This window comes from Oncorhynchus clarkii, chromosome 22, assembly GCF_045791955.1.
Source record: "Oncorhynchus clarkii lewisi isolate Uvic-CL-2024 chromosome 22, UVic_Ocla_1.0, whole genome shotgun sequence".
Lineage (NCBI taxonomy): Eukaryota > Metazoa > Chordata > Actinopteri > Salmoniformes > Salmonidae > Oncorhynchus > Oncorhynchus clarkii.
The window spans coordinates 26,967,606-26,986,103 of NC_092168.1; the positions used below are offsets into that span (position 1 = coordinate 26,967,606).

General features: G+C 42.2%; 1 protein-coding gene across 1 annotated transcript; it reads right to left on the minus strand.

The window, feature by feature from the left end:
- Window positions 1-473: 473 nt before the first annotated feature.
- On the minus strand, window positions 474-17,691 carry LOC139380696 (G-protein coupled receptor 143-like). The gene is made up of 9 exons (XM_071123631.1): window positions 17,417-17,691; window positions 16,785-16,894; window positions 11,069-11,163; window positions 10,425-10,517; window positions 9,782-9,891; window positions 9,351-9,459; window positions 7,098-7,215; window positions 6,687-6,942; window positions 474-1,595 (listed from the first exon to the last, which is right to left on the minus strand). The coding sequence occupies exons 1-9, from the start codon at window positions 17,673-17,675 to the stop codon at window positions 1,492-1,494; spliced, it is 1,254 nt and encodes a 417-aa protein (XP_070979732.1). The 5' UTR covers window positions 17,676-17,691; the 3' UTR covers window positions 474-1,491.
- Between the last annotated feature and the right edge of the window lie 807 nt (window positions 17,692-18,498).

Here is an 18,498-nt window from a genome sequence, read left to right on the forward strand (position 1 = left end):
TGCCAGAGGACAGTTGCAGGCAGCTCCGGACCGGGAACCCTCTCTGGAGACTCCGGACCGCGGATCGTCGCTGGAGGCTTCGTGCCCTGGATCATCACTGCAGGCTTCGTGCCCTGGATCATCACTGCAGGCTTCGTGCCCTGGATCATCACTGCAGGCTTCGTGCCCTGGATCATCACTGCAGGCTTCGTGCCATGGATCATCACTGCAGGCTTCGTGCCATGGACCATCACTGCAGGCTTCGTGCCATGGACCATCACTGCAGGCTTCGTGCCATGGATCATCACTGGAGGCCAGGTGCGTAGAGCTGGCACAGGGCTTACCAGGCTGGGCAGAAGCACAGGAGACCGGGTGCGTGGAGCTGGCACAGGATATACTGGGCCGTGGAGACGCACCGGAGGTCTGGAGCGCAGAGCTGGCACAACGCGTCCTGGCTGGATGCTCACCCTAGCCCGGCAACTGCGGGGCAGGACGCACTGGGTTGTGAAGGCGCACCGGAGACACAGTGCGCAGAGCCGGCGCGGGATATCCGGGGCCGAAGATACGCACCGGAGACCAGGAGCGCTGAGCCGGCACAAACCGTCCTGGCTGAATGCCCTATCTGGCACGGCAAATGTGGGGAGCTGGCACAGAGCTGTGGATGCGTACCGGAGACACAGTATGTGTAACCGCAAAGTATGGTGCCTGAAGGGTCACACGCTCCTCATAGCAACGGTCTTGCTCCAGACTCCAACCCCTCCAAACTCTTTCATCCCTCTCCACTGCCAACCACTCCTCGCTCAAACAGTCCAAAAATTCCTCCTCGGTCTCACCCCTCAGCACCGACGCCCACGTCATCTGCCCCTCCTCCCAATTTTTTGGGGGGGCTGCCTCTCAGGTTTCCGTTGTGTCCTCTCCTCCTGACCACGCTGCTTGGTCTGTTTGTGGTGGTATCTTCTGTTGCGTCCGTTGTTGGAATGAGACCAAGGTGCAGCGTGGTAAGCGTACATCTTTCTTTATTTTGATGAACACCAAAAAAAAAAAGAAGATAAATGAACGTAAAGTTCTGCAGGCTAATACAGCAACTAACAAAATCAAGATCCCACAAACTCAGGTGGAAAACAGGCTGCCTAAGTATGATCCCCAATCAGAGACAATGATAGACAGCTGCCTCTGATTGGGAACCATACCCACCCAGTTCAGTGATGAGGCAAATTAACTGGTCCTGTTATGTATCGTCACGACATATGAGGAGCAGACTGGTGGCCAAATGTGTCATGTTGTTCTGTGACAACATCAAGCCTATGACTGTGCTACAGCAGTATTTAAATGGCAGTTCTTAAGAGCGAAATAAATGAAATGGTACAGGTAGACAGATCATTTTTAATACTGCTGTTGGATCTAAAGAGGTGTCTGAGTTGATTTTTTTCAAACAGCGGATGGGGACAGGGTCTAAAACTCAGTGGGGGAGAGACAAAACAAGATGGAGGCTGGCAGCAGGTGATGCAGCAGCTAGTGCCTTGCAGAACTCCCCAATGATTCTCCATCTGCGTCTATATCCTCATAGTCTTGGTGCTCAGTGGAAATGTCGATTTCAATTGTACTAGACTCTGAACCTAGCAAGACAAAATAGGGGATAGGGGAGATGACTGAGTTAAGTGGGTATATACAATATATCCCTTCTCTTACACTTCAAATCATAACTCCCAAGTGCCTAAAATTATCATACGTCCTCTGCTGCTGCTGTCTTCATTCAAGGCATGCACAACAACTTCATACAAATATATCTGGCATATGTTTCAAATGATTGACAAATGTATTTTGGGAATTTTAGAATAGTTTTGACAGGACTCTATTTGCATGTGTTGTTATGGGTTCAAATATTCGGATCCTCTTGTTAAAATAAAAAGTCAAACCTAACAATTTTCACTTCAACTCGATATTGAAACTTAATTCCCATGGGATTTACGATCCTTGAAAGTCATGATTTACATTTTTATTTTATTTTATAAGTGGTTTTCATTTAAAAGTTAGGATGACTGTCAGGGATCTTGAACATCAATCAAAAACATTCAATATCGGTGTACATTATTTTGAAATTGTGCACACAAACAACTCACTAAGTCTGTTTAAATAGTAGAACATTTTAAATATTTGACCTTATGGATTTAAGATATACAGCAGCACATCCCTGTTCAATACATGTTCTACTATACTACAAAAACAGTACAGTGCCTTCAGAAAGTATTCATACCCTTTGACTTATTCAACATTTTGCTGTGTTACAGCTTCAATTCAAAATGTATTACAAATATTTTTTCTCAACCATCTACACACAATACCCCATAATGACAAAGTGAAATTATGTTTTTAGAAATACTCTATACAGTGCATTCGGGAAGGATTCAGACCCCTTGACTTAAAAAAAAAAAATTCCATTACAGCCTTATTCAAAAATGAATCAAATAAATACAATCCTGATCGAACTACAAACAATACCCCATAATGACAAAGCGAAAACAGGTTTTTACAAATGTGTCGAGGCACAGATCTGGGGAAGGGTACCAAATAATTTCTGCAGCATTGATGGTCCCCAATAAACAGTGGCCTCCATCATTCTTAAATGGAAGAAGTTTGGAACCACCAAGACTCTTTCTAGATCTGGCTGCCTGGCCAATTGGGGGTGAAGAACCTTGATCAGGGAGGTGACCAAGAACCCGATGGTCATTCTGACAGAGTTCCAGAGTACCTCTGTGGAGTTGGGAGAACCTTCCAGAAGACAACCATCTCTGCAGCCTCTGCAACCATGAGAAACAAGATTTTCTGGTCTGATGAAACTAAAGATTGAACTCTTTGGCCTGAATGCCAAGCGTCACGTCTGGAGAAAACCAGGTGAAGCATGGTGGTGGCAGCATCATGCTATGGGGATGTTTTTCAGAGGCAGGGACTGGGAGACTAGTCAGGAAAGATGAACGGAGAAAAGTACAGTGAGATCCTTGATGAAAACCCACTCCAGAGCGCTCAGGACATCAGACTGGGGCGAAGGTTTACCTTCCAATAGGACAACGACACTAAGCACACAGCCAAGACAACGCAGGAGTGGCTTCAGGACAAGTCTCTAAATGTCCTTGAGTGGCCCAGCCTGAGCCCAAACTTGAACCTGATCGAATATCTCTGGAGAGACCTGAAAAAAGCTGTGCAGTGACGCTACCTATCCAACCTGACAGAGGTTGAGAGGATCTGCAGAGAAGAATGGGATAAATTCCCCAAATACAGGTGTGCCAAGCTTTTAGCGTCATACCCAAGAAGACTCAAGGCTGTAATAGCTGCCAAAGGTGCTTCAACAAAGTACTAAGTAGGGTCTGAATACTTACGTAAATGTAGTATTTACATTTTTTTATATGTAATACATTTTCAAACATTTCTAAAAACCTATTTTTGCTTTGTCATTATGGGGTATTGTGTAGATTGATGAGAAAAAACAATTCAATCCATATTAGAATATTGCTGTAACGTAATAAAATGTGGAAAAAGTTAAGGGGTCTGAATACTTTTCAAATATATACATGCATACATTACACATATATCCACATCTTTTAAAAATATATTTTCCTATATTATTTTCCATGAACCCTACCACCACTTCCCTAATTGGAGTAAACTAATGAACAACAACACATAGGCATCTACTTCCAGCTTATACATACTACAGTATATCAATTTTACGGACACAATCTATTTTACAAAAGTCATCTTGTTTGTTTTTACTCCTATCCTTCCACTACCCTTAACCCCGCCCATCTATCTCTGAACACCATCCAGTCTGATTTCTATTTGCCATATATTTTTAACTGTGATGTTTCACAAAAGTTCTAAGCCAAGACAAAACTGTTACTAGGCCACTCAGGAACAGTGCCGTGTATTCATGGATGCCAAGGGAAGCCAGGCTACCCCAAAAAATGGACTAAGAAAAAAATGTATCTCTTTGTATTTTCATAATTTTCTTTCAATTCGCAAGATGCTGAATGTATCTCACTGGAGAAAGCAACCAAGTGAGCGAAACAGTGCCCCCCTGCCTCTGTATGTGTAGCCCATCCATCTGATGCTGTCTGGTCAAAAAGATTATGACATTGTTGCCGCACATAGCATTGAATGCAAGGGAAGCCAGTGAGCATTTGGCCTTCCTTGATTAGAAAAGTTTAAAATAATAGCCAATCAGCGTTGAGCTAAACTGAGTGAGCTGAACTGTGAACGGTCCGGGTACGCCAAAAGAAAGTGTCAAGGGAAACCAGTTTGGATTTGGCTTCACTCCTATCACAGAGAAATACGTCATCGATAGAAACAACTTGAATTGTTGCTTCTCGTTGTGTGTTGTCTTCCGGTGGCTAGCTAGCTAGCAAAAATTGGCCTTTTCCTAAATTAGCCATGTATAGCGATAGGGATTTGGCCTTGTGGTTTTACTTAATTCTCTATACTGGTTAATGATTATAACTGCGATTTTGATCCAACCATAAAATACATTGTGCCCCTGGACTGAGATGAAGGAAGGTCAATATGTAGCTAGATGTAGAAGGCTAATGTTAACTAGCTACGGTCTCCCATGAAAGGAAATTAGGCTAGCGAGCAAGACTTTTAGCCAGGTCGACTAGGACAACAACAAACTGAAGTGTGTACTGTATGGTAGAGTCATAGACTGTTTCATCAACATGAAAGAGAGGAGGATGGCATTGGCATTTCTCTACAAGTAGGGTGAGTCAAAATGTTTTTTCTGCTTGCATGAACACACACACAAATCAGAACCATGGCCAGCCACATCACATTTAGCTTATGTTGATTGGACTAAATTGTTTTTACTATCTTTAAGTTGTCAATGTATTAGAGTAATCATAGGTGATATGATGTTGAAGTTGAAATGGTGCTGAAATAGTAGTGTTTGCGACCTGCAGTATTTCTCTGTGGTTCTAAATCAATAGTTGTTTAGTAGTCCGAAATTGTCGTAAACATTAACTTTATTGACCATACTGTAGGTCATGTAACTGTTTGTTACCTGCAATATACTTTACAAAGTTGAATTTATTCTGCCACTGTCTTTTTATTGTCTCAGCCCTAAGCATATATCACGGTCGCAAGGCATATGAACTAACAGGTTTAATAGCAAATGAGGCATTTATCACAACACATTGTATTGTGTATTTGTCCTTGTGTTTTAGGTTATTGTCCTGCTGAAAGGTTAATTTTTCTCCCAGTGTCTGTTGGAAACCAGGTAGCAGGTTGTCCTCTATGATTTTGTCTGTGCTTAGCTCTATTCCATTTCTTCTAATCCTAAAAAACTCCTAGTCCTTGCCATTGACAAGCATACCCATAACATTATACAGCCACCACCATTATTGAAAATATGAAGAGTGGTACTCCGTGATGTGTTGTGCTGAATTTGCCCCAAACATAACTCTTTGTATTCTGGACATAAAGTTAATTTCTTTGCCACATTTTTTTTGCAGTTTTAATTGAATGCCTTATTGCAAACGGGATGCATGTTGTGGAACGTTTGTATTCTGTACAGGCTTCCTTCCTTTCACTCTGTCATTTAGGTGGTGAAATCTCTGAGCGGCTTCCTTCCTCACCATCAACTGAGTTAGGAAGGACACCTGTATCTTTGTCGTGACTGGGTGTATTGATACACCATCAAAAGTGTAATTAATAACTTCACCATGCTCAAAGGGATATTCAATGTCTGCTTTTTAAATTTTTTAATTTTGTTTTTTTTACCCATCTACCAATATTTTATGTATGTTTATATATTTAACCTTTATTTAACTAGGCAAGTCAGTTAAGAACAAATTCTTATTTACATTGACGGCCTACCCAATAGGTGCCCTTCTTTGCGAGGCGTTGGAAAACCTCCCTGGCCTTGGTCTTTGTGGTTGAATCTGCGTTTGAAATTCACTGCTCGACTGATGGATCTTAAAGATACAGTAACTGTATGTGTGGAGTAGAGTTTACATAGTCATTTAAAAATGACATTAAAGACTATTATTGCACACAGAGTGAGTTCATGCAACTTATTATGTGACTTGTTAAGTAAATCTTTGCTCCTGAACTTATTTAAACATGCCATAACAAAGGGGTTGAATACTTAATGACTCAAGACATTTCAGCTTTTTAATTAAATTGTTTAAAAAAATGTAAAACATTCCACTTTTACATTATGTGTTTAGGCTAGTGACACAAAAGCTCAATTTAATCCATTTTCAATTCAGGCTGTAACACAACAATTGGAAAAAGTCAAAGGATGTGAATACTTTGAGGGCACTGTAAATGTCATTTCTTGATTAGAACCAAATCCTTTTGTCCCCGGTAAGTTCTCCTGGCTCAGAACATCATCCTCTACAAGTAATCATCTAAGCTGGTCCTGGGGACAATGTCTGACAGTATTATATTATCAAAACTGGCTTTACTAAGGGAACCTCTGCCTGGTGAGTGAGGCACATTTCCTATGGGTCTGAAGCCATCTATAACTTTATAATCTAAAACCAAACCCACGGTGGTATAATATGAAACAGACCAAGAGCAGCTTTATTGGCAGCACCATGCTCTTTAGAATCTAGATGATGATGACCAGTGTGGGTATTACCGGTTTCACCAGCCCTGATACGCCCAGGCGTTACCATTGTCATTCTCCCTGCTCTGCAGCCATGTATGCCCATTACCTTCTGATAGGACGCTGATGGCGTCAGAGGCTGGCTGCCCATTGCCCTTGATGTTCTTGCCGGTCATGTTCTTGGCCTCCTGGACGTGGCTCTGGTAGAGCAGGGTGGAGCCCACGATGGGGTTGTTAGCCGCCGAGGTGGAGGCTGAATCCCAGGCCAGCTCCCTTCTCCTCTGCAGGCTGCAGTCCACATCAAAGCCCGTCCAGCCATGGAAGGCCAACGTGTTGAGGAAGCCTGACATGGGGTTCAGGATCCCCTTGAAACAGTAGAACACAGAACCCCTCAGGTATGAACAAACCTGAGCCTTCAGTGTAACACACTAACATTGGTGCTGGACAAGTTTGCTACACAAACAAACGCTTTTGGCTAAGATCGTTTACTATAATCAAAATGGATTCAAAGTGAACCCACCATGATAAACCAAGTGATGAGGGCTGTGTTTCGTATATTTTTCAGGTCACTGGCTTTTATGTCCGTCTGCATCTCCAGGTAAAACAGCAGGCTCTCATTGATGATGTTGGGAAGCCAGCTGAAAAGTGGGAAGTATAATACAGGTATTGTACATTAATGTCAGGAAAGCATACAGAATGTTTTAGAGGGATTTGTCTTGAGATCTATTGTCGATCTGATACTCGTTAAATGTTCACCATGGAGGAAACCTCTTTAACTGAGGCATATTTTTAATAGTGCCAATGTTTTGTACCATTGCTGACTGGACAGATTCACCCAGGGCTACCTACAAAAGTAATTAAAGTAATTGATTAAAAGTGTAGTAAAAAATCAGTTGAAGTGCCAGTTGTTCCATTTGGAAACTTGGATATTAGATTCCAAGGGGCCTCTGCGGGTCTTCATAATGTTCTGAAAGTGTGGTTTTAGAAATCCATGGATTTACACTACAGGATTATGAGTATGACCTCTCTGAGGAAAGTCATGGACTTTATGAAAGACAGTCAGGAAGGACAGTTGCCTTAATCAAATTTAAGGTGACTTTGTTGCCAAGAGCTGTAATATACAGTACCAGCCAAAAGTTTGGACAAACCTACTCATTCAAGTTTTTTTAAACGTTTTTTTTTTTTACAATTGTCTATATTGTAGAATAATAGTGAAGACATCAAAACTATGAATAACACATATGGAGTCATGTAGTAACCAACAAAGTGTTAAACAAATCAAAATATATTTTGCCTTGATGACAGCTTTGCACACGCTTGGCATTCTCTCAACCAGCTTCATGAGGTAGTCACCTGGAATGCATTTCAATTAACAGGTGTGCCTGTTAATTGTTAATTTCTTTCCTTCTTAATGCATTTGAGCCAATCAGTTGTATTGTGACAATGTAGAGGTGTTATACAGAAGATAGCCCTATTTGGTAAAAGACCAAGTCCATATTATGGTAAGAACAGCTCAAATAAGCAAAGGAATACAACAATCCGCAATTACTTTAAGACATGAAGGTCAGTCAATCCGGAACATTTCAAGAACTTTGAAAGTTTCTTCAAGTGCAGTTGCAAAAACCATCAAGTGCTATGATGAAACTGCCTCTAATGAAGACCTCCACATGAAAGGAATACCCAGAGTTACCTATGCTGCAGAGGATAAGTTCATTAGAATAAACTGTACCTCAGATTGCAGCCCAAATAAATGTTTCACAGAATTCAAGTAACAGACACATCTCAACATCAACTGTTCAGAGGAGAATGTGTGAATCAGGCCTTCATGGTCGAAATGCTGCAAAGAAACCACTACTAAAGGACAACAATAATAAGAAGAGACTTGCTTGGACCAAGAAACACGAGCAATGGACATTAGACCAGTGGAAATTTGTCCTTTGGTCTGATGAGTCCAAACTTGAGATTTTTGGTTCGAACCACCGTGTCTTTGTGAGATGCAGAGTAGGTGAATGGATGATCTCTGCATGTGTGGTTCCCACTATGAAGCATGGAGGAGGAGGTGTGATGGTGTGTAGGTGCTTTGCTGGTGACACTGCCTGTGATTTATTTAGAATTCAAGGCACACTTAACCTGCATGGCTACCACAGCATTCTGCAGCGATACACCATCCTATCTGGTTTGCCCTTAGTGGGACTATAATTTGTTTCCCAACAGGACAACCTTACACAACCTCCAGGCTGTGTAAGGGCTATTTTATCAATAAGGAGAGTGATGGAGTGCTGCATCAGATGACCTGGCTTCCACAAACACCCGACCTCAACCCAATTGAGATGGTTTGGGATGAGTTGGACTTCAGAGTGAAGGAAAAGCAGCCAACAAGTGCTCAGCATATGTGGGAACTCCTTCAAGACTGTTGGAAAATCATTACTCATGAAGCTGGTTGAGAGAATGACAAGAGTGTGCAAAGCTGTCATCAAGGCAAAGGGTGGCTACTTGAAAAATCTCAAATATATTTTTAATTGTTTAACACTTTTTTGGTTACTACATACTTCCACGTCTGTTATTTCATAGTTTTGATGTCTCCACTATTATTTTTCAACGTAAAAATAAAGAAAAACTCTTGAATGAGTAGGTGTGACCATTTCACTTGCCATCAAGCTATTTGTATGATGTTTGGCTGACAGTACAACAGAACACAATACAATAGAACACAGGAGAAATGGCATACTGTGTACTGTGTATACAACAATGAAATGCAATATTGTGGTCTTACCAAATAAAGAAGACCAGCATGATTTTGAAGAAGCGTATTTTTATCTCTGTTCCAAGGCGTCTCTCGTTTTTTGTGTAGATCCCTTGTCGTCCCTTCAATAATGCTGTCACTAAATGGAAAATACAAACGTTCACTTCCTTTCCTTTCTTTCTATTTGGATGATCATCACAAAACCTTTATTTTGAAAAAGAATAGGTGTGAAAGATTAAAAGATAAAGATAAGATAAAAACACATTTCTGTAGGCCTGTACAGTTCCATACAATAGAGCTGTTAGTATTTATCTCTGTATGGAATATCTGATATGAGTGTGCTGGGCCCTGGTCAAAAGTAGCGCACTAAATAGGGAATAGGGTGCCATTTTGGAAGCATATTGCCTGTTCAGCGCTCTGTATCATAAAGAGCTTGGGCCGGAGGGGCAGGGTGAACTGACCTGCAGACACAGTCCTGGCGAACAGTGTAGGGTTGACTATAAGCACCAGCATTAGAGGAGCGTAGGTAGTAATGTAGTGAGGAATGGCATGCTGCAGGCCATTTTCACAGCTGCAACACAAGAGACCACACTGAGAGAAATGCACTGCACTGCACATCACACAACCATGCATGTTTCCTCCAAGCAGGGAGGAAGGATCACAGGAGAATCAGTAGAGAGAGAAATATTGGGTTTGCACACCACAATCCTCAGTCATTTAACTACAATATGGCTATTGACTGCCAGCACTGCACAGGTATTGGAAAGCACAGAAAACTGGTCTAACATCAAGAACAAAAGCAAAACATTGTGTTATTCACACCAGTTAGCACAATATCATACATTCCTCATGTATTCTGAGACAATGCTCACTCATCCCAGTATGTTGACAGTCAGCAGTACAGTAAACATTCGCAAGTCTACATTTTCAGTGCATTTCAGAACAACACAAACGTTATGTCATAGACACAGACAAAGCCAACCCACTGGGTACACACTGGTTAAATCAACATTGTTTCCACTCCATTTCAATGAAATGACGTTGAACCAATGTGAAATAGATGTTGAATTGACATCCGTGCCCAGTGGGAAGCTGTTGACATACCTGGAGATGGATGTGTAGTAGAGCATAGCCACACCCTCCACACACAGCAACACAGCCAGACCCCATGTGATCATGTGATAGAGGATGATGGTACTGACGGAACAACAAGACATCACGTCATGAGCCAGGCAGAGATTTCAAAAGACACATAGTATACTGCACACAATATTTCACTTATTAAACAAATATATATATATATTTCACCTTTATTTAACCAGGTAGGCTAGTTGAGAACAAGTTCTCATTTGCAACTGCGACCTGGCCAAGATAATTACATATGAGATACACGGTAAAGCCCAGAGAGAAGTATCAGAAGTGAAGAGCAGACTTACACATCCACTTTCTAATGGAAGTGGCATATCATTAGGCCAGTATTAATAATTCAACACAATATTTGGTTTTGCGTTACATCAGAGGCTGTAGTACTTTTCCCCAACTGGAAAGACAGGAGTTCTATATTGAGGAGTTGTAGCTATATTGTATTGAGAGATTACAGATATTATATTGATGATAGCGCACATCAGAGGCTATAGTACTTCCCCCCAATTGGAGACATAGTCAAGAGTTTTATTGAGAGAGAACAGACTTGATATAGAAGTGATACAGCAGAAGGTGATAGATGGTAGGAGGAGAGTATAGACTACCTGATTCCTGCAGATCTTCTGACCACCAGGAAGACGTCCACAGCGTAACAGAAGGTCCACCAGAAGGATGCACTGAAGAACAGCTGGATCCACATCTGGGGAAGACAAATCCAGATTCAACATCAGAACAACACACTGTATATAAACAATACTTAATCTAGCATCATACAGGATTATAGACATGGTTTAGAATCTCTCCTGAATAAGTAACTAGATTGCTTTTTAATGTAACTAAAACTAATATAGGTCTAATCTCTTTTATTTCAAATAAGCCTATGTATGTGTCTCCATATGCATTAAAAGTTATATGTATACATGACCATCTCCGCAAATGTCAGTCAGTGTGTTCAAGCCCAAAAACTGGGTCAAGGTTGCTAAATGCTCCCTGCAGAGTAATTTACTTATTCAGGGAATTTCACATGCTCTAAATCAGAGTCCCGTACCCCTTCAAACATTCAATCTTCAGCTGCGTACCCCCTCTAAGCACCAGGGTCAGCGCACTCTCAAATGTTGTTTTTTGCCATCATTGTAAGCCCGCCACACGCACAGACTATACGATACATTTATTAAACATAAGAATGAGTGTGAGTTTTTGTCACAAACCTGCTCATGGGAAGTGACAAAGAGCTTTTATAGGACCAGGGCACAAATAATAAAATAATAATAATCAATAATTTTGCTCTTTATTTAGCCATCTTACATATAAAACTTTATTTGTTAATTGAAAATTGTGAATAACTCACAACATGTCAATGAGAAGGGTGTGCTTGAAAGGATGCACATTATTCTGCAATATTGGGTTGTATTGGAGAGAGTCTCAGTCTTAAATAATTTCCCACACACAGTCTGTGCCTGTATTTAGTTTTCATGCTAGTGAGGGCTGAGAATCCACTCTCACATAGGTACGTGGTTGCAAAGGGCAGCAGTGTCTTAACAGAGCGATTTGCCAAGGCAGGATAATCTGAGCGCAGCCCAATCCAGAAATCTGGCAGTGGCTTGTGATTAAATTCAATTTTCACAGAACCGTTTGTTGCAATTTTGATGAGGCTCTCTTGTGCAGATATCGGTAACTGGACTGGAGACAGGGCATGAAAGGGATAATGAATCCAGTTGTTTGTGTCATCCGTTTTGGGAAAGTACCTGCGTAATTGCACACCCTATCGAATGCGCAACCCGGGCTGGGAAAATTCTGGATCATTGTTACTCTAACTTCCGTGACGCATGCAAAGTCATCCCTCGTCCTCCTTTCAGCAAATCTGACCACGACTCCATTTTGTTGCTCCCAGCCTATAGACAGAAACTATAACAGGAAACGCCCGTGCTCAGGTCTGTTCAACGCTGGTCCGACCAATCTGATTCCACGCTTCAAGATTGTTTCGATCACGTGGACTGGGATATGTTCCAGATAGCGTTGAACAACAACATTGATGTATATGCTGATTCGGTGGGCGAGTTTATTAGCAAGTACATCGGTGATGTTGTACTAACAGCGACTATTAAAACCTTCCCCAACCAGAAACCGTGGATTGATGGCAGCATTTGCGCAAAACTGAAAGTGCAAACCATTGCTTTTAATCAGGGCAAGGCGACCGGAAACATGACCGAATACAAACAGTGTAGCTATTCCCTCCGCAAGGCAATCAAACAAGCTAAGCGTCATTATAGAGACAAAGTAGAGTAGCAGTTCAACGGCTCAGACACGAGAGGTATGTGGCAGGGTCTACAGTCAATCACGGATTACAAAAAGAAAACCAGCCCCGTCACGGACCTCAATGTCTTGCTCCCAGACAAACTAAACAACTTCTTTGCTCGCTTTGAGGACAATACAGTGCCACCGACACGGCCCGCTACCAAAACCTGCGGCCTCTCCTTCACCGCAGCCAACATGAGTCAAACATTTAAACGTGTTAACTCTCGCAAGGCTACCGGCCCAGATGGCATCCCTGTGTTTATGGACATATTCAATCAATCCCTATCCCAGTCTTCTGTTCCCACATGCTTCAGTAGGGCCACCATTGTTCCTGTTCCCAAGAAAGCTACGGTAACTGAGCTAAACGACTATCACTCACTTCCGTCATCATGAAGTGCTTTGAGAGACTAGTCAAGGACCATATCACCTCCACCCTACCTGACACCACTCCAATTTGCTTACCGCTCCAATAGATCTACAGACGACGCAATCCCAATCACACTGCACACTGACCTAACCCATCTGGACAAGAGGAATACCGATGTAAGAATTCTGTGCATCGACTACAGCTCAGCATTTAACTCCATAGTGCCCTCCAAACCCGTCATTAAGCTGTCCAACTGGGTCCTGGACTTTCTGACGGGCCGCCCCCAGGTGGTGAGGGTAGGAAATAACATCTCCACCCCGCTGATTCTCAACACTGGGGCCCCACAAGGATGCGTTCTCAGCCCTCTCCTAGTACTCCCTGTTCACCCATGACTGCGTGGCCATGCACGTCTCCAACTCCATCATCAAGTTGTAGACGACACTACAGTGGTAGGCTTGATTACCAACAACGATGAGATGGCCTACAGGGAGGAGGTGAGGGCACTCGGAGTGTGATGTCAGGAAAACAATCTCTCACTCAACGTCAACAAAACAAAGGAGATGATTGTGGACTTCAGGAAACAGCAGAGGGAGCACCCCCCTATCCACATCGACGGGACAGTAATGGAGAAGGTGGAAAGTTTTAAGTACCTCCGCGTACACATCACGGACAAACTGAAATGGTCCACCCACACAGACAGCGTGGTGAAGAAGGCGCAACTGCGCCTCTTCAACCTCAGGAGGCTGAAGAAATTCGGCTTGTCACCAAAAACACTCACAAACTTTTACACATGCACAATTGAGAGCATCCTGTCGGGCTGTATCACCACCTGGTACGGCAACTGTTCCATGCACAATTGCAAGGCTCTCCAGAGGGTAGCGAGGTCTGCACAGCGCATCACCGGGGCAAACTACCTGCCCTTCAAAACACCTATACCACCCGATGTCACAGGAAGGCCAAAAAGATCATCAAGGACAACAACCACCCGAGCCACTGCCTGTTCACCCCGCTATCATCCAGAAGGCGAGGTCCGTACAGGTGCATCAAAGCTGGGACCGAGAGACTGAAAAACAGCTTCTATCTCAAGGCCATCAGACTGTTAAACAGCCATCACTAACATTGAGTGGCTGCTGCCAACATACTGACTCATCTCTAGCCACTTTAATAATGAAAAAATGTATGTAATAAATGTATCACTAGCCACTTTAAACAATGCCACTTAATATAATGTTTACATACCCTACATTACTCATCTCATATGTATATACTGTACTCTATACCATCTACTGCATCTTGCCTATGCCGTTCGGCCATCGCTCATCCATATATTTATATGTACATATTCTTATTCACTCCTTTACACTTGTGTGTATTAGGTAGTTGTTGTGAAATTGTTAGATTACTTGTTAGATATTACTGCATGGTCGGAACTAGAAGCACAAGCATTTCGCTACACTCACATTAACTTCTGCTAACCATGTGTATGTGACCAATACAATTTGATTTGATTTGAACTCACTCAGATGCTTCGCTATATCACATTTGACATTGTGTGTAAACTTCAGTTCATTTGCACACAAAAAATCATACAATGATGGAAAGACCCGTGTGTTGTCCTTGTTAATGCAGCCAGATAAGAGCTCCAACTTCTTAATTATAACCTCAATTTTGTCCCGCACATTGAATATAGTTGCCGGAGAGTCCCTGTAATCCTAGATTCAGATCATTCAGGCGAGAAAAAACATCACCCAGATAGGCCAGTCGTGTGAGAAACTCGTCATCATGCAAGCGGTCAGACAAGTGAAAATCATGGTCAGTAAAGACAACTTAAAGCTTGTCTCTCAATTAAAAAAAAACATGTCAATACTTTGCCCCTTGATAACCAGTGCACTTCTGTATGTTGTGAAAGCGTTACATTGTTGCTGCCCTGATCATTGCATAGTGCAGAAAATACACAAGAGTTCAGGGACCTTGCTTTAACAAAGTTAACCATTTCCACTGTAATGTCCAAAATGTCTTTCAAGCTGTCAGGCATTCCTTTGGCAGCAAGAACCTCTCTGTGGATGCTGCAGTGTACCCAAGTGGCGTCGGGAGCAACTGCTTGCGCGCACGTTACCACTCCACTATGTCTCCCTGTCATGGCTTAGCGCCATCAGTACAGATACAAACACATCTTGACCACCGAAGTCCATTTGATGTCACAAAGCTGTCCAGTACTTTAAAAATATCCTCTCCTGTTTCCAGAAGAGGATGTCTTCCTTAATTGACCCCCCATAAACATAACGGACATATACCAGGAGCTGTGCAAGGCCTGCCACGTCTGTTGACTCATCCAGATGTAATGCATATAATTCACTGGCTTGTAATGCGAAGCAGTAATTGTTTCAAAACGTGTCCTGCCATGTCACTGATGCGTCGTGAAATGGAGACATTGTCTGTATAGTTTTTGGGGCCTTTTCCCCCAGCATTGTCCCAGCCATATCCGCGGCAGCAGGAATAATTAAATCCTCCACAATAGTATGGGGCTTGCCTATCCTAGCCACTTGGTAGCTCACCATATAAGACACTTCTAGCCCCTTCTTATTAATGGTATCTGTTGCTTTTATACGTCTTACTACTTGAAAGTCATCTTAATTCTCGCTCCAAAAACTCCCGTGGCTTATTTTTCAAAATGGGATGTTGTGTTTCTAAATGTCTGCAGAAGAGTGAAGGTTTCATCAAGTTGTGAGATAGTACTTTTGCACATATATCACACTGTGGCTGAGGAAAGGCACGACTCCCAACATAAGAGAACCTCAAATCAATGTAGTTCCCATCATATTTGCTCCTCTTCGATGGTCCCACGTCGCTGTCTGTTGTTCGGTGCTTTCCCAGGTACATACGGACCGTTAGTGGAATTCCCGCGAGAGAGTAACAGTTAATGTGATTGGATATTAATTATTTGACTGGGCTACCTGTATTTGACATTGTGTTGTTATTTCGATGAACACTAGATGGTTGAATTTGATTTTTGGCAGTGAAACAGGGCTACTCAGGAGAGAAAAAAACCTCACCCAAATGTATAGCCCCGTTGGAAAATATAAATGGACTGTTTGAAAATGTGAAGATTTTTTACATTTAAAAAAATATGAATCACATTTTTATTTGGCGTACCCCCAACGGCATTGTGCATACCCCCAGTTTGGGAATACCTGCTCTATATAAAGGTGTTGGTTCAACACGCCTGACTCTCCTCAACACCCTCTGCTGTGTGCAGTGAGATGGTTGTTATAACTTCTTTAAGCTTTAGGTATGAAGGAAGTTAGAGGTAGTTTCACAAGGCAATTAACTCGCTAGCACAATGATTGGAAGTCTATGGGTATCTGCTAGCATGCTACTTCTAACTTCCTTCATACTGGACACAGAGACATAAAAATGGTATCCACAAGTTCATCTGACACTGAGGAAGTAGATAAAGGGCGACATTGCCAAAATCCCGAAGTATCCCTTTAACCACCATTTTGTCATACAAGTGACTGTTTCAAATGTAAGATCATATCATCTGCTAGCCTGTTACTCCCAGTACTGTATATTTGCTGAGCTCATATTTGTCTCCTCTGCTAGGTCAGATGGTTTTCTTGGTTAGTTCACATGGTCAAGAAAACATCTATCATACATACTGCACTGCCGACACAGAACACCTCTGGCCACATGTCGCTGTTGTTGGCCACATTGATCCCTCTGACAAGGTTGGGCAGGCCCAGCCAGATGGATGACCTCACTATGATACCTGGAGGAGACAAACACAACAAGACCTCTCAAAACATCTGAACATCTTATAAAGATCTTTTTTGCAGGATGTCAATGAGGGGGGCTCCCGAGTAGCGCTGCATATTAGTGCTTGAGGCGTCACTACAGACCCTGGTTCGATTCCAGGCTATATCACAATCACAATTGTGTGTGTATCTGTTGCTCCTCCACATACACATTCTACTCTCAGTCCTTGTGTAATGATTGCAGTGAGACCCCCAGGCCTGTTACAAAATCAAGCTAGTAGGCTAACAATTCATTCTTTGACTGATGATATGTGAGACCTATTGGCCTGCAAAATGCCAATTGCATAAATTGTATTTCACTAGCTACAATATCTAGTTCCATTGTCATAAGCTGTGATAAACAATCTAAAATTGAACAGTAAAGTAGAGGAACACAATTACAAACGTGGTGTATGCCTACAACTTTGATTAAATTCTCCATTGTATCGACAGTGACGCGCAAGTTGTTCATGAAAAGTAACGGGACATAGCCTTACCTGCACATCCCAGTATATCACATATGCTGATGATAAACAATATTCTCGACGAAGACGCTGGTTTGGAAAGAGGGTACTGTCCAAGGCGCCTGTAACCCCTACGTTTGGGCAAAATTTGTAAAATAGAAAATATGAAACTTAAACTTGCGCTACCGATGCAAATGGCGCCAAAGAAGAGGGGCTGAAAAGTAATAACAAATTCGGTCGATGCGTCTCGGTTTGGGCAGCAGAACGTCTCCAGCCTTGGGGATGCCATCATGGACTCGATGGAAAGAAGCAGGCTACGGTGTCAGGGGAGAAAATAAAGGAAAATCCATTAATTTAGTCCGTGGCATGAGGTCTGTTTCAAGTGAAAATCACGGGTTGAATCATCATGTGCTTCTATTTAATTCTTCCAGTCAGGGTTTAACTGCCCCACATTGGTAAGAGGCCACATAAGAATGTTGCTCAACATTTGTAGTAAAAAGGCTTAGGCTGCTTTTTGTTGTAAAATGTTTTCACAAAATTGTCCATGCCTCTATAATATTAAGTATAAATTGCACTATGAGTGTGAGAAAACGTGGAAATGTGTGTTCAGGAAAATACTGAATCATACCTTTAATAAATAGCAGATGCTGTAGTCCTAGTGGAAAATATGAATTGCACAGTATGCAAACTTTTACCAATTGTACAAGAACATCTGATACTATGCAGTTGTTTTGAGTGGTTTGAATGTAGGTAGGCTACATTAGGAAGTTGAAATATAGTAACAAAGTTACTAAGCCCTACCCTGTCCAGACAGATCATTTATGAATAGCCTACTGTGCAGCACCTGACCTGAGGAGCTAGAGGAGCTACATTCCAGCTCTAAGAACCCGAAAGAAAAGCAGGTGAACCTTTGTAGAAATGATTTGTGGATCAATGGAGCTATGAATATGCATTGATTACAGAGAGGACATTCAGTGGGTTTATACAGTGGTATTCTAATCCATGCACCTTCTCTGACAAGGCACAAAGTAATGTGTGTTTTAATTTTACAGTGGCAGGGATTATATCAACATCATAGTGAATTGGATGTTTGCAGCTCTCGCTTCTCTTTCCTT

What these genes read in the sequence shown, in the direction of transcription:
- LOC139380696 (XM_071123631.1), bottom strand. Translation starts at nt 17,675, where the DNA reads ATGATGGCATCCCCAAGGCTGGAGACGTTCTGCTGCCCAAACCGAGAC. An exon ending in TGATATACTGGGATGTGCAG is followed by an intron (nt 16,895 to 17,416) that starts GTAAGGCTATGT and finishes TGTCTCCTCCAG; the next exon opens with GTATCATAGTGAGGTCATCC. An exon ending in ATGCTGGTCTTCTTTATTTG is followed by an intron (nt 7,216 to 9,350) that starts GTAAGACCACAA and finishes CCCACTTTTCAG; the next exon opens with CTGGCTTCCCAACATCATCA.